General features: G+C 49.0%; 1 protein-coding gene across 1 annotated transcript; it reads right to left on the bottom strand.

Moving 5' to 3' along the window:
- Positions 1 to 908: 908 nt before the first annotated feature.
- On the bottom strand, positions 909 to 19,677 carry Syap1 (synapse associated protein 1). Its single transcript, XM_005409147.2, has 9 exons — positions 19,367 to 19,677; positions 15,320 to 15,438; positions 13,905 to 13,971; positions 12,690 to 12,763; positions 10,015 to 10,154; positions 6,753 to 6,901; positions 5,316 to 5,374; positions 4,157 to 4,304; positions 909 to 2,090 (listed from the first exon to the last, which is right to left on the bottom strand). The coding sequence occupies exons 1-9, from the start codon at positions 19,533 to 19,535 to the stop codon at positions 1,963 to 1,965; spliced, it is 1,053 nt and encodes a 350-aa protein (XP_005409204.1). The 5' UTR covers positions 19,536 to 19,677; the 3' UTR covers positions 909 to 1,962.
- Positions 19,678 to 20,088: the final 411 nt, after the last annotated feature.

Below are 20,088 nucleotides of genomic sequence, written 5' to 3' on the forward strand. Positions count from 1 at the left end.
ACCTAACAGCAACAGTAGGGGTATTTATTTATACTCTTGCAAAATTAGTATCACTAGAAGCGAGGTTTCCTAGCAAGTAATGACTCAACTGTCCAGGTAGGATGCTTTTCTCAAGACTGAAATAGCTTGACTGCTTGAGGCGCTCTGCCTTTGTCCTGCCCTCACACATGACCAATTTCCAGCTCCAGCAGCTCCCAACAGTCTTGCTAGGTAGTTCAGAATGGGCTTAAACTTGCAGTGATCCACCTGGCTCAGCCTCACCAGTGGACAGGTAGCTCCGAGCCCAAACTCAGAAAGCAGAAACTGTGGCACTGCAAGCGGAAATCGGACAGTGGGCTGGTGTCTGAGTATGTGAGCTCATCGCGGCACAGGAGTGAGGCTGCCACCTGCTGTGGCCTATCACATAGGCCAGCCCAGGATTTAGCTCAGAGGCAAAGCGCCTGCCTGGCAAGCGCAAGGTCATGAGTTCGATTCCTGGTACCGGAAGAAAAACAAAACAAAACAAAAAAACAAAATGAAACACATAGGCCAGCCCAGCTCTCCCGTAGCTGGAGCAGCACATGTGCTTTTTTATGGGCCCGAGTTAGAAATAGGTACATCTTTTCTTTTCTTTTTTTTTTTTTTGTACCAGGAATCTGCTTGCCAGGCAGGTGCTGTGCTGCTGAGCTATCTCCCTGGCCTGGTACATCTTTCTTAGGAAGAAATGTCTTGGTCTCATTCCCCTTTATGAAACAAAGGCTACTGAAAAACAGGAAGGGTTTGGGGGAGCCAATGCTTAGGGAGTTTGTAACATGAGACCACCATGCTCCTGAAGGACAATCTGAATGGCATGAACTCGCGCCTGCTGGGGTAGCAGGGGACAAGGGCTAATCCATAAGGTCCCAGGTCAAACTCAGGGGACACAGAGCTAGAAAGATGGTGGTTTAATAAGACAAAACCGTAACATTGATATATAGTGACCACAAAAACAAGAACGGTTTAGAGTATAACAGGGTTCTGAAGGTCATTGATATAAAAGACAGAAGGCCCCGCTTGCTACAAAATCCATCATGTCACATTTGTGGTCTAGTTTGAAAAGAATGAGTGAAGCAACAAAAGAATGAATGAAAGACACAGGAGCCTAGGGGCAAACAGTTTTTACAAATATGTGTACAGAACAACCGTTTCCTTTTTCCTGTGACTCGCAGCCAGGGCCTCGAGCACACCAGGCAAGTGCTCTAATTCGGGGTGACACTCAGGTGTGCGTGCAATCTACCCATTGTCAAACTGTGCTCACTGTAGCATTCTCATCAACTTTGTTTATTTACACTTTTTTTTTTTTTTTTGGTTTTTTTGAGACAGAGTCCATGTAGTTCAGGCTGGCCTCAAACTCATGGTGATCCTCCTGCCTCAGCCTCCCAAGTGCTAGGATTACAGATGGGCACCACCATGCCTGCCTGGTGCCTCCCATCAGTTTCAGTATCTTACCTTTTGGCTTTTAGATGGGACTTTAGGGGGGGGGGAAAAAAAAAAAACTAGCAAGAAAACAGTTCTGAAAGTGCCTCCTCTTAACTTCTTTGGTATAATTTGGTCATTTTGATGGTAATCTATTCAGTAAGAACTTTAACATCCACATATCAACAATGCAAGTGAGGAACACAAATGTTTACAGAATTGTAAGTGAAGAAATGGTATGTTTGATCTTGTGGAAAACAGAACTCTAAAAATTTTACCTGTGTTTCTGTGGCAAAAATATCTATACTGCTTAAAAGAACAACACTAACGCGATTTATATCTAGAAAATGTTACATCAAACACCCCTTTCATGACTATTAGAATAACTGTTCTATGTACTTTTTTTAAGTAGAAGAGGCAAGTTTCAGCTTGAAAAAAAGAATGTTTGTGCCTTCTGATTGAGTGTCAACACCAAGACCCCCGTAAGTGTGCTGAATGGCAAGGGCTATCATTTATTGCAGGAGACAGCTAGTTTATTTCCTGGAGCATTTCTTCTATTTCCTTATCCCAGTTCTCGTCCCGCTTCTCTGACTCTGTGACCACCTCGTACTCCTGAAGCTCCTGCTGCAGCTCTTTCTCCCAGTCGGCAGAATCCCCTACAAGAAACAAAGGAGAAGGGCAAGGAAGATGTGCTCTGAACTCATGACGCGCTGCTAACAATTCAACCTCGGTTTGTTTTAGAGCCAGGGTCTCGCTGTGTAGTTCAGATGGGCCTTGAGCTTACTATGTACCCATAGCTGGCTTTGAACTCACAGCGATCCTCCTGCCTCAGCCTCCCAAGTGCTGGGATACAGGTGTGTGCCACCACAGCCAGCTTAGCTTTATCTTTTAAATAGCCAGTCTGGCGGAGTGTGGTGGTGCATACCTGTAATCCTAGAACTGGGCTATATAGTGAGTTTAAGGCCAGTCAGAATTATAGCGAGATCTTGACTCAAAAAACAAAAACAAAGAAACAGAAAGTGAATGTAGGCTGGGGATATAGATTAGTGCTCAGCATGCACCAGGCCCTGGGCCTGTCCCCAGCATGGCGCATGCATGTGCACTGTGTGCATATACAAGCCTTACGCTTAGTAGCTACTGAAAAAGCAAAACCAAAACACTTTATTTTTGCTGCAGCAGTGGGCTTAAGAATAGGCACCGTGGGGCTGGGGATGTAGCTCAGCAGCACAGTGCCTTTTTTGGCAAGCCCCAAGTCCTGAGTTCGATTCCCGGTACCAAGAAAAAAAAAAAAAAAGAACAGGTACTGTGTCAGAAACCACCAGTCTAACAAATGCTTAGTACTGGTTAAGTGCTTTCCTGAGTGCTAAACTCCTAAGGTACTGTAGGGGGAGACACAGAGAAGGTATAACTGCCCTTGGGGAGTCCAGTGTGGTTGGGGGCCAAAGTACACAATATATAAAAGAATATGAAGCTGGCACAGTGGTGCACATTTGTAAGCCAAGCATTCTGGGAGGCTGAGGCAGGAGGATTCCAAGTTCAGGTTCAACCTGAGTAACTAAGCAATGCAGTGAGACAAAGTCTCAAAAAGGTGCGGGGCACAGCAGCTCGGCGTGAAGCTCAATCCCCAGTACTCAAAAAAAGAAACAAAAATAGGAAGTGGTCTGAATTACAACTCAGATAAAGAAGCATTACCTCGAGCAGCCAGCCAATGCCTTAGAACCCTGGCCTGGCATGCCCTGTCTCCCCAGCGGCTGAGACCAGTGTGTCACCAGTAAACACAGCAGCAGTATGAAGGTCGCCTTGCCAGTGCCGCCTCCCCAGGGGCTCTATCCTCATTCTGCTTAGCTCAGTTCTGTACCCCCAGAGGCAACATGCGGGGCAGGCCGCATGACCGTGGGCACAGCCAGCTCCCTGGACCTGCGGCGCATCTAAGGAGGCCACAGGGAACGCCTTATCTGAGGGTGACTCATGCAACCCCTGCTTTCCACCCAGGAGAAAGCCATTAACGTGGCCGGCCAGCCGAGGAAAACAGGCCCCTCCGGCCAGAAGCCCACTTTCCCACGCAGCGGTGGGGACAGAAGCTTCTGTGTGCATCTACGCCACATGGGGCACCGTGTGCACACCCTGCTCCCATTCCTGCCCCAGCACCTGGGGCAGTCGCTTCGCCTCTCTGCACTCCACTCCCAAGCCCTCCGATCTGGTCCTGGGAGCACTTCTGGCGGGAGGTCTGCAGAACCCCATTCTAGGGGGAATGGAGAGTTCTGTGGGGGGTTTTGCAGTGTTAGGGCTGGAACGAGGGACTTCGTGTATGCTAGTGCTCTACCAGTCACCCCGTCCCTAGTTCCTACAGATTGCAATGAGCTTTATTTGCAATCCTGTACCCAGGACAGCAGGTCTTAATGAAAAATGATGGAGACTGCCCCCCAGAAATCAACTCCCCCCAGCACTACAGATTGAGTCTAGGGCCCCCAGCCCTTTTATGTTTTATTTTGAAACAGGGTCTCACTAAGTTGCTAAATTGCCCAGGCTGGCCTCAGACTTTTGATCCTCCTGCCTCAGTCTCCTAGAACACTGGGACTGCAGGCAGGTGCCGCCAAGCCCAGCTCCCAGAGTCAATACTGATACAAAATTTAGAGTATTTTTGTAAATAGGCTCTCTAATAACATTGTATGCAATCAGCTCTGAAACTAGGGGGAAACCCCCAGAGGTTCTGTTCTGTTACCTTCTAGGGTAGCTGTCTCCTCTTCCTTTTTGTCGAGCACAAGTTGTTCCATTTCTTTCCTTAAGTCCTCCTGATTGAAGTTACAGGCGTCAAAGGCATCGCTGACGAACTCAGAAACGCCTGGGCTTGTGGAAATTTCTTCCTCGTCCTAAAAGACAGCACGAGTTCCTAAGATGGTTCCGAAGTGACACTTCTCTGCTCAAAGGCTGTCTCACAATCTCGTAAGACTTCACTTTTTTCTCCGCCCTCCTAGCTGTGAGTCACCAAGCGCTCTACCTACCCTGCACCATTGCCTGGTAACCGAGTGATTACCACCGGGCTGTGTCTCTTCCCTCACACACAGCTTGGACCACTCCAACCACTCTCTTCCACACCCGAGGAGCACATCTGGGATTATTCATGCCGGAAACAGCCTCAGGTCGCAGCTGCAGGTCTCTGGCTACTCAACTGCTGATCTCCAGAAGGCTCATAGTCTTGAATGGTTTTCAATGGTGGCAGAGATTTCTTTTTGAGTACAGGGACGCAAACTGAGGACCTCACGCTTGCCAGGCAGGCACTGAGCCACTGAGCTAAATCCCGGCCTGGTGGCAGAGATTTTTTTTTTGTCTTTTTGAGACTGAGGTTCTCTATGTAGTTCAGGCTGGCCTTGAACTCACTTTGTAGCCCAGGCTGGCCTCAAACTCGCTGCAATCCTCCTGCCTCAGCCTCCCGAGCACTGGGATTACAGACGTGCGCCACCACACCCGGCAGGGCAGAGATTGTTAACCCATTGTCCCGGTTTGGATCTGGCCTACTCCTAAACTACCCTTGTGTTTGGAGTTGAGACTTTTGGAAGGTCGCTGGCTCATGGGGGCGCTATACTCATCAGTGGATTCTTCCGGGGATGAGTTGCCGGCTAAATGGCTAGGAGGAGGGGCCTGGCCGGAAGGGGCGGAGCCCAGGAGGCCTCCCTCTCTGCTTCCTGCCACACCCTTAACCAGGCTTCTGCCTAGGCGGACTGTGGATTGAAACCTCTAAAAAAGTGAGTCAAAATAAACCTCTCCTCCTTTAAGTTGTGGATGTTGGGGATTGTGTCCCAGCAACAAGAAAGTGCTCTGACTTAGACACCCAATTATTCACCTCCACACAAACAACTAGGTACAATGGAAAACTGTATTACCTCTTGAGATTTAAGCTGAGATTTGATTACGACAGGTGGCGTTTTGGGCCGTACTGCCTCTAAGAAGTGAGAATAAGAGAGACAATAATTGCTTGCTTCAGTTCCAAATACATATTACAGTAACAGCTAATGCATTTCTACAAGTATGATGATACCAAATACCTTTTAGAAATGAGCTTTTATGCTGTGCTTTCAGGTTTTCTCAAGTTAGTACAAGAGCTAGCCATGAGTACCCTCTGAACCTCTCAGTTTTGGGGATTTTTCAAGATGTTACCATCTCCAATGCCCTTATATAAAATTTTTAGCAGGAAATAATTTTGGTCCTCAGTGTCAGCTAAATGCATTCTGCTCTTTTCTTTGGGATGATAAGAATGACGTTTCCTTGTCAGGAAAGCCGGAGGGCGCACAGAAACAGGGAGTGTGCAATCCCAATCCCCTCTTTGCTTGGAGGCCTTCTCCGCTTTGTTTTTTTTTTTCTGGTATTGAGAGTGGAACCCAGGGCCTTTATTACACTGAGATACACCCCCAGCTTATTATTTGTTTATTTTTATTTCGAGACAAGGTCTTGCTACACTGTCTGGGCTGGTTTTGAACATACAACCCTCCTGCCTCAGCCATCCAGAGTGCTGGGATTATAGGTGTGTACCACCATGCCGGCTTCATTTTCAGTTTTATTTACCTTACTAGGTAGCCTTTGTGAAGACCACCTTATATCCATGTTGTTTTGTTTAACAGACCACATTTCACGTTATTTAGCATTCCCGAGAACAAGCAGTTGCTGATATGCTAAAACCCTTTCCCTACTTCTAGGGCCAATGTGTCACAGTAAGAAACACCCGTTTAACAGCGCACCCACGGGGGGGGGGGGGGGGGCGTAGTGGCGCATGCCTGTAATCCCAACACTGGGAGGCTGAGGCAGGAGAATCATTACAAGTTTGAGACCAGCCTGGGCTACAAAGTGACCAGCCTGAACTGCACAGCAAGACCCTGTCTCAAAAACACACACACAAAAAATTGGGTTTTGTTTTCTTTTGGGGGGGGGTACCAGGAATTGAACTCAGGACCTTTATGCTTGCCAGGCAGGCGCTTGTGCCACTGAGCTACATCCCCAGCCACCCTAAAAATTGTTAAGTACAGGTACCTACTCCCTATAAGGATATAAACTGTGTGCTGTAAACATGTCCCAATAAAAACGAAAGAGAAAGATACAGGGAAGAGGCCTAGGCCTGGTACTCGAGAGAAAAAGAAAAAGAAAAAAAAAAAAAAAAACCCAAAAGAAAACTAGAACAAGCCTCGGGGAGACCGCAAAGGGAAGGAAAGCGCGGGTAAGGGGCATGAGCACTGGAGCAGCGGAGGCCGCAGGGAGGCCAAGCACACTGCGCTGAGCTCGAGCTCACTAGCGCCCCTGCGGGGCAGGCGCCGAGGCGGGGAAGGTACCTGTCAGCGGCGAGTCGGAGCCCGCGCCACCACTCTTCTCCTCCTTGCCGGAAGCCTGCTGCTGCGCGGCCAGGGCCGTGAGCTGGGCGGACTGCTTGATGAGGGACACGCGGTAGAAGTAGTTCCTCCAGAACACCTCCTCCTTCACGCTGGGGAAGACAAACAAGGACGCGCCGTGTGAGAAGGCACACTGTCGTGCCGGGGATGGGACCCAGGCCTTGCCAGGCTAGCAGGGCGCTCCTGCACAGCTACACCTCCGGCCCTGGGAATAGATGGTTTTTAGGAGCCCTTCCTTTTCATTTTGTCCAACTGCTGGCGACTGATCCTCCCGGGCGCTGGGATTACAGGTGTGCATCCCGCGCCCACTTCAGGAGTCCCGAACCCTCCAGCCCCAGTCCCAGTGCGGTTCAGGGTCTCATTCGCTTTACAAGTGAAAGCAGAGTTACAGGCTAAACAGAACAGCCGGGTTTTTTCCCACAGCAGCAACAGACAAGTCAGAGCGCCAGCAATACCCCACAACGTCATGGTACTTTAGGCTTTTTTCTTTTTTTCATTTTCGGTACTGGGAATCAAACTCAGGGCTTCGCGTTTGCCAGGCAGGTGCTGTGCTGCTGAGCCACATCCCCGCCGCAAGTTACAGTACTTCAGTGACACCAGCACCGCCCTTGGCAGGAGAAAACACTGCTGTGCGGCAGGGCCACCAAAGGGGGACCGGGAGCAGGCCGGGGCCCAGGCCTCGGTGTTGCTAGGGAGGCCCCATGCACCTAGCGCGCCGGGAGGAGCGTGGAGGGAGTGCCCTCAGAAAGAGCGCGCAGGGCGCTGGTCTGCAGCAGTGCGGGGCTGCCGGGAGCGGGTGGTTGGACATTGTGGTTTTTGCAGTGCTCGGATGGAACCCAGGGTCTCAGGCTCTAGGCAAGCACCTAGCTACACCCTCAGCCCTGCAGGAGATGCTGCCTGGGTTCAAAGCCCTGTACTGCAACCCTCCCCTCAAAGGTGAAGTGCCCTTGTCCTTCTCGGGGGACAGCCAGCTGCCTAAGCACCCTCAGGGCCACGCTGCACCCTGAGCTCTGGGGACCTGTCCTGAGACATCCAGCAGGAGCCTTCGAGTACTGTGTGGCCACGGTGACTCGGGGCACTGTCTGCTCTCTCCATTTAGACACAACCGTTCAAGCTGCTTTCCTTTCTGGATGCGCTTTCTCCATGTGAGAGGAAGTGGCCGCAGAGGCACACGGAGAGCTTGCTCATTCTCTCCTCCGGGCAAGCGTCACAATGCCCATGACATTTTGGGCTGAGGAGCCCTGGGGGAGAGATGCTTGAGCTCTCCAAGTTAATCTGATAAATTCGGCTCAGGGGCCCCTCTGAAGGCATCGGTACCCGGAGTGCCCCTGGGGGCCCTGGGCGATCAGCACAGTGGGAAGGAACAGGACGTGCAATTCCCTGCTGTCCTTGGCCCTTGGCCTCAGGGGTGGCGCCATGCCAGCAGGGCTGTGCGCTGTGCCCAGGGAAATTCAGAGGAAGTGATTTGGTGTCTACAGTTCCCAGAAAATGCTGCTTTCTATGCAGATAGAATGGCTCAAATGATCAAAGGTGCACATTTGCATGCGAGGGAGGAAACTCCAGAAGTCCAGAGCCCTATATTTCTGTGTGATCAACATTTTTTTTGTCTTTTTGAGACAGGGTCTCACTATGCAGTTCAGGCTGGCCTTGAGCTCACTTTGTAGCCCAGGCTGGCCTCGAACTCACAAAGATCCTCCTACCTCAGCCTCCCTGAGTGCTGGGATTACAGGCGTGTGCTACCATGCCCAGCCTGGTTTTGTTTTTTTGAGACAGGGCCTCCCTATGTAGCCAAGGCTGGCCTTGAGCTTACTATGTTTCCCAGGCTGGCCTCAAACTTGTGGTGATCCTCCTGCCTCAGCCTCCCAAGTGTTGGGATTACAGGTGCATACCACCATACCTGGCTCTTGTTTTGGGGGCTTTTGACTTAGGATTTCACTAAGTCAATAAAGTGTCCAGGGGCTGGGGATTTAGTCAGTGGTATAGCACCTGCCTGGCAAGCACAAGGTCGTGAGTTTGATTCCTGGTACAGGAAAAAGACAAAAAAACAAACAAAAAATAAATAAATTGTCCAGACTGGGCTTAACCTTTAGATCTTCCTGCCTCAGCCTCCCAAGTGCTGGAAAGATAGGTGTGTGCCAGCACGCCTGGCTTAGTAAGCATTTCTGACAGTGTGATAACCATAATTTCTAAATCTTTCCTAAGAAAATTAGTAGTCAGAAACTGGAACTGTAGCCGGGCGTGATGGCACACACCTATAAACCCAGCACTGGGGAGGCTGAGGCAGGAGAATTGTTGTGAGTTTGAGACCCACCTGGGCTACAGAGTGAGCTCAAGGCCAGCCTGAACTGTATACGAGACCATCTCAAAAAAAAAAAAAAAAGAGACTGGAACTGTGTTAAAAGTACTCAGCCTGTGACAAACCAGAAACACTAATCACCAAATACCAATTATCCAAAGCATTCAGAAATCTAAAATTGCCCTTAGCAGAGAGAAGGACAAGAACAATAAGAAAGTGAAATTATGGCTGCCACATTCTTGGCAGGAGCACCCTGGGCCACAGGCCGCAGCAACCCAGGTCTCCTCACGGCCCTGACAGTCACAGTATGGAGCCCAGCGGGTGGCCTGGTGACACGAGTGCCCTTGGAGTTAGTTGATGGAGCCGCAGGGAAGAAGCCACCAGGCCGGAGACTCAGCACTCTTCTATGGAGTCTGCCCACAGAATGGGCACCAACTCCAAGGGCTGCGACAGAGCGGCAGACAGACACACACACCTGCACACAACTGTCGGAGGTCAGCGCCTAGGGCTGTGCGAGCAAATGCAATAAAACAATAGATGGTGCATTTTTTTTTCCCTTTTGTAGCACTGAGAACAAAACCAGGGCCTTCTCACTGAGTTACATCCTCAGCTCTTTTTATTTTTACACAGGGTCTCAATTGCCTAGTCTGAACTCAATTTGTATTCCTCCCGCCTCGGCCTCCAAAGGCAAGCACCTATTCTCCTAAAAAGATAAAGGTTTCCACATGCTTTAACTTGGGGAGACACTGCGTAGATCTGCGGTTCTACTGGATTAAAGGAGCACAGCTCCTCCCGGCTTCAGTGCTCTGCCCCGTCAGCCCTGGCCCCTTCAGTGTACCTTCTCTGGTGTAGGGCACACAGCCAAGGCCCTGGAAGGGGGACGCCACCGCTGCATATGTGCGCACTTACTGCTTGGGAACCAGGGCGAAGCGCATCTTGCTCAATAGCTCATCCTCTCGCAGCATGACCAAGGCAACAGGGTACATCTGATCAAAGTCGAAGTGAAACTGCACGCCGGCCGGAGGGTCACGAAGGAAATTCCTCTTATCCTTTGATGTACAGGGAGACAGACAGGAAGAACACAAAAGGCAATGAAGTCACGATGTAGTTGGGCTGGGACAAGCCCTGAATGCTATGGCAGAGGCAGCTTTCAGCTGAGAAGCGTATAGAGCTGCCAGTGACCCGGCCGCCAAGTGGGTTTCCTTTCTAACACTCACCAGACGCGGCCCAACTGGTCCACTGGCTCAGAGGATAGTGTGCAACCATGCAAGTTTGCTCTGTATTAGCAGATGCCTTCCGATACAGTAACCCTGCTGGTCTTAGGTCAGCTGATGAAACGTGCAGGAGTGCCGAGCCCAAATTCTCTTTCCAGTACTGAGGGCTGAATACAGAGCCTTTGCACTAAGCTACATTCCCCACCCCCCGTTCCTTTTTGTACTTTTTGTTTTTGAGACAGGGTCATTTAAACACAGCGGAATAACATTAAGTGAATTCTTGCTGCTGAGTGCAGGCTTAGGATACCTGCAACCACGTCTCACAGAATCCCTAATCTATTATATAGCTAACACGCCGACAGAAGGGGTCGGTGTATTAAAACTTCAACTCTCATCTGCAGGCCCAGCACTTGGAGACTGAGGCAGGAGAGATTCCTTAAGCCTAGAAGTCTGAGAGCAGCCTGGGCAATATAGTGAAACTGTCTTAATTAATAAATACATACATACATACATACATAAATACAAAAAGTGTTGGATGTGGTGGTACACGCTTGTAATCCCAGCACTCAGGAGGCCAAGGTACGAGAATCGCCATGACTGTGAGGTTAGTTTGGGCTATCTAGTGAGTTCAAGGACAGCGTGAATGATGTAGTGAGACTGTCTGAAAACACACACACACAGAAAAAAAAAAATCTGCACGTAATATCACTTAATGAGAAAATTCCTAGAAATGAAATTTCTGTTGCAAGACTACAATCACTTCAATGCAAAATGGCCAAACTGCCGGGCGTGGTGGCGCACACCTGTAATCCCAGCACTTGTGAGGCTGAGGCAGGAGGATCCTTGTGAGCTCGAGACCAGCCTGGGCTACAAAGTGAGCTCAAGGCCAACCTGAACTGCACAGGGAGACCCTGTCTCAAAAAAAAAAAAAAAAAGGCAAAATAGCCAAATTGTCCTCTGGAGTGGGGTCAAGACACTCACTCAAGGAAGACACCTAGGTTTTTACCAAACCAGAAAAACCAGCAGGGGTGCGGGTTGCACTCAGCGCTAGAGCACAAACTTAGTATGCAGAAGCCCCTGGGTTCGTGCCCAGTGCCAAGAGGGGGAGGAAGGAAGGAAAAAACTGTGGGTCCTAAAGCCAACAGCTGGAAGACCATTGCTGCCAGCGCAAAGGCACAGCCACTGAACATGTGCATTGGGCACGCTGCTGCTGCCAGTTCGCAGCCAGGTGGGGTCACAGGTAAGCAGGGAGCACATCTCGGGGCCGCGGTGCCCTCACTTGGCTGTGCGTGTTGGGACACAGGAGGTGTAGGCGTGCTTTCTCACAGTGCCGGCGTCACCGCAATCCCTGAGGTCTCGCAGGCTCACACAGGAGATTCTGCATCCATTCCAGGTGCCAACGAATGCAGAGTTCTTCGCTGCTGTTTCCCCGGGGCACTGGGGGCTGAGCCCAGGGCCTTTGTGCTGAGCTACTTCCCAGTCCTTATCAGGTTTCTAAATCTTTTCTTTTGTTGTGTTTGGCTTTTTTTGGAGGGGAGGGTGCAGCCTGAGTCTCACCATGTAGTTCAGGCTAGCTTTGAACTCGCTATGTAGCCCAGGCTGGCCTTGAACTCTCAGTGACCCTCCTACCTCAGCCTCCCAAGTACTGGGATTACAGGCATATCCACCACACCTGGCTTTTTTTTTTTTTTTTTTTTTTGAGACAGGGTCTTGCCACGTAGTTCAGCTGCCCTTGACCTCATCATGCGGCCCAGGCAGGCTTCAAACTCTTGGTGATCCTCCTACCTCAGTCTCCCTCCCGAGTGCTGGGATTAGAGGTGGGTGCCATCACTCTGGGGAAGGTCTGGAAATCTTGAGACAGGGTCTCACTATGCCACTAAATTAGTTGCCCACTCAAATTTGTGATCCTCCCACCTCAGTCTCCTAGCGTGCTAGAATCACAGGTGTGGGATACCGGAACAGCTACAAACACAAGTAAATAAAAATACAGAATTGTAATCATTTCACACACAGAATTAGAACTCTGCCTAAAAACCTCAAATACAGTATATCTCCAAAGATTATCTCAACAACATAAAAAGACTCTTTTTCAGAATTACAGAATTGAGCCAGGCATGGTGGCACAGGCCTGTAATCCCAGCACTGGGTCGGCTGAGGCAGGAGGATCATTGTGAGTTTGAGGCCAGCCTAGGCTACAAAGTGAGCTCGAGGCCAGCCTGAACTGAATAGTGAGACTCTGTCTCAAAAGGACAAAAAAAAAAAAATAGGTAGAGAAGCACACAGCTGCGTGAAGGTAAGGTCGTAGCTCAGAGAAAGACACACTGTGGACAGGAGAAAATGTGCCCTACCCAGGGCTCTGCCAGTACTCACAGCTGCTAAGGCCAGGATTTGTTGCTGAATGGTTTCCTCATCGTTAGTGTCCACCCATGGGGGCACAGCTGCTTCTAGAGTTTTCAGTGGGAAAAAAGAAAGGAGAAAAGGCTGTTACAATCACTGCATTGCAATCTCTGCTTTCAGAAAAGGAGTTTCTGGGGGCTGGGGATTTAGCTCAGCAGCACAGCGCCTGCCTGGCAAGCATGAGGACGTGAGTTCGATTCCCGGTACCGGGAAAAAAAAAAAAAGAAAACGAGTTTCTACACCACCTGTAAAGACTGTGATTTACCAGTAAGTTCCACACGCGAACCTCCAACAACCCTGCTCCAGTGATGCAGCAGAGAAGCTACCTTAGGCAGGTGAGCAACAGCACCAGCATCAACAAAGGGGAGGAGTGCATTACTGGTCTCCAGACGCGACAACATCATCTAGGTGGCTTTCTGGCCAAGAATACATAATCTGAATCTGGTCACAAGGACATAGGAGACAAAGTCCAAATACGGAGGAGTCTATTAAAAACGGGGGAGTAGGCCAGGCATGGTGGTGCACACCTATAACCCCAGCACTGGGGAGGCTGAGGCAGGAGGATTACTGCAAGTTCAAAGCCAGCCTAGGCTACAGAGTGAGTCCAAGGCCAACATGAACTACATAGCTAGACCCTGCCTCAAAACAAAAAAATAAAATAAAATAAAATATAAAAAGGGGAATGAGCCGGGTGTGGCGGCACACACCTATAACCCTAGCGCTTGGAAGGCTGAGGTAGGAGGACTGCTGGGAGTCTGAGGTCAGCCTGGGCAACACAGTTTAAGGCTACCCTGAGCTACACAGCAAGACCTTGTTTCAAAAAGAAAAAGGGTGGCGGGTGTGTGCTGGACCAGGTGGTACACACTTGTGACCCCAGCAATCTGGGAGGCTGAGGCAGGAGGATCAAGCTTGAACCCAGTCTGGGTAACTTAAACAAACAAACAAACACATAACAAAAGGGCTAGAGATGTAGCTCAGGGCAAAAACCGTGGGTCCAATGCCCAGCACTACAAAAAAAAGAGCCTGTGGCAGGAGAGTCCAGGGGCTGGAGGCCGGCCCAAGCAACAAAGCAAGCTAGGCTACAAAGTGAGCTCAAGGCCAGCTTGAACTGCATAGCGAGACCCTATCTCAAAGACATTAAAAAAAAAAAAAAAAAAGCAGGTTAATTAAGACAAACTGTTACCATACCGGACTTCTTTGTATGTTGTTCCTCAACAAATTTTTTCTGCTCCTTCTGAAAGTCTCCTATAATGGTCTGTCAAAGAAAATACATAAAGACAAATTACTTTGAAATGTTTACTATATGAATTTTATTGAAGGTTTTTAAAGTCTATTTGAAATACTTTATTCATTTTCTTTCAATAAAAAGGTAAAAGGCCGGGCATGGTGGTACACACCATAGTGTAACCCCAGCATGGGCGGGGGTGGGGGTGGGGTGGCACCCTGAGGTAGGAGGATTGCTGGGCATTCGAGTTCAAGGCCAGCATGGGCTACAAAGTGAGCTCAAGGCCAGCCTGAACTGCACAGGGAGACCCTCTCTCAAAAAGACAAAAAATAAAAATAAAAATAAAATAAAATAAAATGGCTAAAAACTGATATCCTTCCATTACTTAAATAAGAGGGATCCTTCAATATTTTTGAATTGTAAGTATATAACCTCTTTTATGGCACATTCTTTCTTCAAATACAAAAATAAAATGGGTGGAAAGTTAAACTGTTATATTAGTCCATAAAACAATAAAAGACAGACCAAGCCTCATTTCAATAAGAGTACACACAACAAACATATCTAAATAACAATATACCTAAGGCTTATTTAGTGATCTCTTTAGTTCAAATAATTACCAACATCAATGAAATTCCCTAGGCCTGCACTTTATCACTGGAAAAAAATGAGCCAGGGATGGTGCTGCACACTTGTAATCCAAGCTACTCAGAAGGCTGAGGCACGAAGATCACAAGTTCAAGGTCAGCCTAGGCAACTTGGTGAGACCCTGTCTCAAAATAAAAATTTTATATAGGCTAAGGATATAGCTCTGTGGCAGAGCACCTCAGGATTTGATCTCCAAGGACCGGGAATATAGCTCAGCAGCACAGCGCCTGCCTGGCAAGTGTGAGGTTATCAGTTCGAGTCCTGGTACCAAAAAAGAAGGATTTGATCTCCAGTACCACATTAAAAATTTTTTTTTAAAATCAAAATACTATGTTATCCCACTTGTGTTTTAAAATGTTCACAGCTAGGTGTGGTGGCACACGCCTGTTATCCCAGCACTTGGGAGGCTGAGGCAGGAAGATTTCTGTGAGTTTGAGGCCAGCCTGGGGGACACAGTGAGTTCAAGGCCAGTCTGAACTACTTGGTGAGATCCTGTATCAAAATAAATAAATAAATAAATACATATATACATAAAACATTCAAGGGCAGGGATGATTATGTTAGCTGCTAGTGAATTTCATAAATTTCTACTTCCAAAAGATCTTAATATTTAATTTTTTGTAGTCCATGTTTGCAGTATATAATGATCACATTCATCATGGAGAGTTGTTATTTGTACATAACACACCTTAATTCTTTCCTTTCCTCCCCAAAAGATATTTAAATTTACCTTGTCAATGATCTCATCTATTTTTCCTTCTTCTACCGACTTCTTTATCGTCTGTGCTGTTTCAGCAACCGACTCAGTTATCTTTTTGGTGGCGGCACTTGCAAAGTTAAACAGATAGTCTGTGTAGGAGAAAGAGTCTGTGTTTCATTCGGGTGGCGCAGAACCGCGGCAACCCCAGCCCGGCTCTGGGAATCTCCTCTAGGACCTCCTGGGACCTCAGAGTCCACAGACTCACAAGTCCCTGGTAAGAAGTGGGTGGTGTGGCCAGGTGTGGCGGTACACATCTGTAATCCCAGCACTCAGGAGGCTGAGGCAGGAGGATCGTTGTGAGTTTGAGACCAGCCTGGGCTACAAAGTGAGCTCAAGGCCAGACGGAACTGCACAGCGAGACCCTGTCTCAAAAAGACAAAAAAAAAAAAAAGGTGGCGTGTGCGTGTCATTACCCACACCCTCCCTCCCCTGTGCCTCACACCATTTATTTCTACAGCATTTCGGTGCCGAATGCCAGGTGGAAACCCCATGTAAGTGGTCATCATGCTACATAGTCTCAGGATACAGAGGACTGTTTGTGATCTCTTCTCCCTTAAAGAGGTCCTACAGGAAATCTAAGAGGACAGGGTGAGTTCCCTGTGCCCAGGATTTGAGGTGAGAAACGAGGAAAGAGAAGCAGCAGTGGCGCTTTCTGTGCGTCCTAGCAGCTTCCGGGGCCTTGACACCTGTCTCTCCCAGGTCAGAGGGCCAAGCCCCTCCCCTGCTGTTTCTAACTCGGCCTCCTCTCCGCTTTTCACTTATCTCACTAGGTAATCGCCCCTCCTACTTTACAAATAAGAACAAGGCTCCTTTATACTTTCCCTGCTTTCTAGACTCCAGGGAGCCCACCTGTATTTTCTTTGCCTTCCTCCTGTGCAAACAACGACGTCCCTCCCTTCCCAGATTACCCGGCCCTGCCACAGATCTGGGGGAGTTCTGAATTGAGAAGTCTTGGCAAGCCTTCTGAGAAGGATATAGCTTTCGGAACTACTAACGGGCAGATCTGTGGAACAGCACTAAAAATGAGACCCCAACCTTCATCTTCATAAAGCAAACCACAAACTTAGCTTTCTTTTGTTTTAACTAAAAAAAAATATTTAAAAATAATTTTTTGTCTCAGCTTTCTTGAGGCCCTGAGAGATGCCCATGCCCAGCCCTACTCCTGTAGTGTAACTAGAGGCTCAGCAGTAAAGGCCACTGGAAGCCCACACTTGCCGCACCCGGGCTCCAGACAGAGACTCGAGGCAGGTCTGGAGCCGGCTGCGGGGCTCTCCCTGGCAATGCCTGTCTCCCAGGAAACAGCCTCACCTTGGGGACGTTTAGGGAGATCAGTCCCTGTGGCTGGGCACAGAACTCCACTGAGAGCAGCAGTGGAGACTGGCACACCTGCGACATCCTCACTCTGCGTGGCATCGCTGCCAGGGTCGGAATGGGACAACCTGCACTAGCATCGGGATGACCTGCGCTCTCCAACTGTCCACAGCCTTTACCAGGAAACAGCCTATGTGCCAGAGGTGGTGAGGCACACCTATGATCCCAGCACCCTGGGAGGCTGAGACAGTAGGACTGCAAATTCAAGCCCAGCCTGGGCAATTTAGCTCAAAAAAAAAAAAAAAAAGGCAGAGGATATAGCTCAGTATGAAAGCCCTGGGTTCAAATACCAGTTCAGCAGAACAGTCTGTTTTCTCCCCCCGAGTCGGGGAACATTTATTTGTTAATCACATCAGCTGGCCATTAGGACAATACCACAGGAGGCTACCTACCTCTGCTCCTCCGTTACTCCACCTGAGGCCTACAGTGTATGAGCAGATGGAAATTCCTTTAGTGTCTCCCAGAGTGCTGGAAATACAGGTGTGCGGCACCATGCCTGGCTGTTGGAAGTTTTCCTTCCACTTCATGTAAAATTGCATTAAACAGTATTTAAGAGAAATTACTTAGACTTATATCCCACTAAGACAATGCTCATTTGTACTATCATGCTCGGTTTGTGTTTATGTTTTTATTTGTTTTGGTTTTTTCTGACACAAGATCTCACTTATATAGTTCAGGCTGACCTTGCATTCACTATGTAGCCCAAGATCTAACTTCAGCCCCCTCAAATATCAAAATAAAACTTGGTGAGGAAACAAAGAAGGCAGTATTAGCACCAAGGCAGACATTCACATCAAAAACACATTTGTCTGTCTTTTGTGTGGTGCTGAGGATAGAACCCAGGGCTGCAGGCACGCTGCTAAGCAAGTGCTCTAAGCCATACTGGGCCACACTCCCAAGCCACACAAAATCCCGTATTAGCAAACAATTCAGAGGTCTTCATTGCTAAATACAAATGTGAAGTTTCTTATTTTAGGGGGCTTTTCTTCTTGGTTTTTTGAGACAGGGTCTCGCTATGTAGTTCAGGCTGGCCTTGAACTTACTATAGACCCCAGGATGGCCTCGAACTCACAGCGATCCTCTGCCTCAGGCTCCTGAGGGCTGAGATTATAGGTGTGCACCACCACCATGCCTGGCTAACTTCTAAATTTTAAAAAGGCCTTAAAATGTTGGAAATGGCTATCTTCTTTGAAACCAAGTAAACATTTTTAACTTTGCCCCAGTTATTTATCCCAACTAATTAATGCAGTCTCCAGCACCTAGTTTTATTTTTCTTACATAGGATTTGGGAGCCTTGGTCTGTGATTTGAGACTGTTTGTTGTCCGTACCCCTCTACTGACAGTAAGCATCTTGCAGGGTCCTTTCTTACTGAAATATGTGCTTTTCCTCTCTACCCGCTTCCCCATTTAATAGATCCTTAAAGAAAGCTTGCTACATTTAACATCCAGTTCTGCAGTTCTCTCCCTTTTAATGCCATTGGGCTTTAGGGCCCACCTCCTCACACACTTGATTTAAACCCGCTGGGCTTTTCCCAGAATCAGAATTACTATGGTGTGTTTACATTCTTCCTGCCTATGGCCCCCACTAGACTGTAAACTCAAAAAGAGCTTCAAAATTAAGATAGAGCTAGGCTCAAATCCCACTTCTACCACTTATTTTTGCTTTGGCCCAGTAACTCTGGGCTTCTCCCCCTCTTTTTCAGTACTAGCGCTGGAATCTAGGGGCACTCTAGGACTGAGCCACACCCCCCCAGCCCTTTTTATTTTTTACTTTTTTTTGAGGGGGGTACTGGGAATCGAACTCAGCACCTCATGCTTGCCAGGCAGGGGCTGTACCACTGAGCTAAATCTCCAGCCCTTTATTTTTTACTTTGATCAAGACAGGGACACGCTAAATTGCTCAAGTGGAACTCAAACTTGCCAGCCCCCTGCTGCGGCCTTGCTCAGGGCTAGGATTACAGGCGGAGCCACCGTGCCTGGTTCTCACTGGGGGTGTGTAACAGGCGAGTTCCTAGGACATCTACTGCTCTGACCTGCACAGAGCAGGCAACCGCTGCTCTTTTCCCACCTTAAGAAGAAAAGTCCCACTGCACCTAAAAAGACAAGACTGAGGGTTTGGTGACTGTCAGCTTACTTGCGGTAACACTGCCCTAAGGGCAAAAGGGCACTTTTTCTAGCAACTCCAGCTCATCAAGGATTGCAGAAGGGGGGTGGGTAAAGGTGAAAAACGGCGGCTGAACCAAACAGATTCCTGGTTAAACACGGAGAAGCCGGATCAGGCCGCTTTACTGCAGCCCTGCTTCCAATGTGTACCAACTTTGCAGAGTGGTATGTCAGCCGGGTTTAGTGGCGCACCCCTGTAATCCCAGCAGTCCTGTAATCCCAGCATTAGGGAGGTTGAGGCAGGGTCGTTGACAGCGCGAGGCCAGCCTGGGCTGCACAGCGAGACCCTCTCAAACAGACAAACAAACAACAAACAGTAAAACAGAAAACAAAATGGTACGCCACCAGGAACTTCAAAAGGACAGGACCTGACTGCTAGACGACACGCCCTCCTCCCCTGTCCCCCACCCCCGGGAGCCAGGCGGCCGCCCCCCAGGCGAGCCGCCCATCATGGGCTCCGAGTCGGCGGCCTGTCACACTCACTGCCGAGGCCTCTGGCCTGGTGGAGGAGCTCCGGGTCCTCCGGCTGCTGCCCCTCCGTGGGCTGCGCCGCCGTCTCGGAGCGCTGCTCGGGCGGAGCGTCCTCCGCAGGCGTGTCGCCGTCAGCCTCTTCAGACTGAAGGCCAAGCCACGTACTTAACCCTCGGAACATCCCGCCCGCGGGGCCGCCGCCGCGGTCCCGCTCCCCGAAACCCCCACAAGTGCTGCCTATAGGACCGCGGACTCCGCTGCGCCTCACAGGAAGATGGCCGGAAACCGAACGGTTTGCCCGGCTGACGTAGGGTCGCGCATTGTGAGCCAGCCCGTTTGTACGTCACTTCCGGCAAAAGTCCCGCCCCCTGCTCGCGTCGCGTGTGACGAAGGAGTTGTGGGTTTGAAATGGGGACAAAGGGCTTTCCCTGCGTAGCCCCGCCCCGCCCCGCCCCGCCCCTTTCTCCTTTCCCAGGCTTTGTCGGTGACTGATCTGAGCATGCGCATGCCGGGTTTGTTGCAGCATTGCCTACTCTCTGTTTTGTTACTGTTTTTTTTCACATTCAAATTTAAATTTTTTATTTGTCATTTTTTTATTTGGGGGGATTTTTTTATTTTTTGAGGATCACAACAGACTTTACTATTCACAAAGCATTGCTGATTTTCAAAGTATTTCAACATTTTTATGGCACTTTATGGTTTTTGGGTTTTTTTAAATTTTATTTTATTTTACT

This window comes from Chinchilla lanigera, unplaced genomic scaffold (genome assembly GCF_000276665.1).
Source record: "Chinchilla lanigera isolate Chin_1 unplaced genomic scaffold, ChiLan1.0 scaffold00118, whole genome shotgun sequence".
Classification (NCBI taxonomy): domain Eukaryota; kingdom Metazoa; phylum Chordata; class Mammalia; order Rodentia; family Chinchillidae; genus Chinchilla; species Chinchilla lanigera.

Bases quoted from the DNA above. Each gene is read 5' to 3' on its own strand.
- Syap1 (XM_005409147.2), bottom strand. From the start codon at position 19,535: ATGTTCCGAGGGTTAAGTACGTGGCTTGGCCTTCAGTCTGAAGAGGCT. The intron at 10,155-12,689 runs GTGAGTACTGGC...TGTACATCAAAG, and splicing joins AAATCCTGGCCTTAGCAGCT to GATAAGAGGAATTTCCTTCG. The intron at 4,305-5,315 runs GTAATACAGTTT...GCTGTCTTTTAG, and splicing joins CTCAGCTTAAATCTCAAGAG to GACGAGGAAGAAATTTCCAC.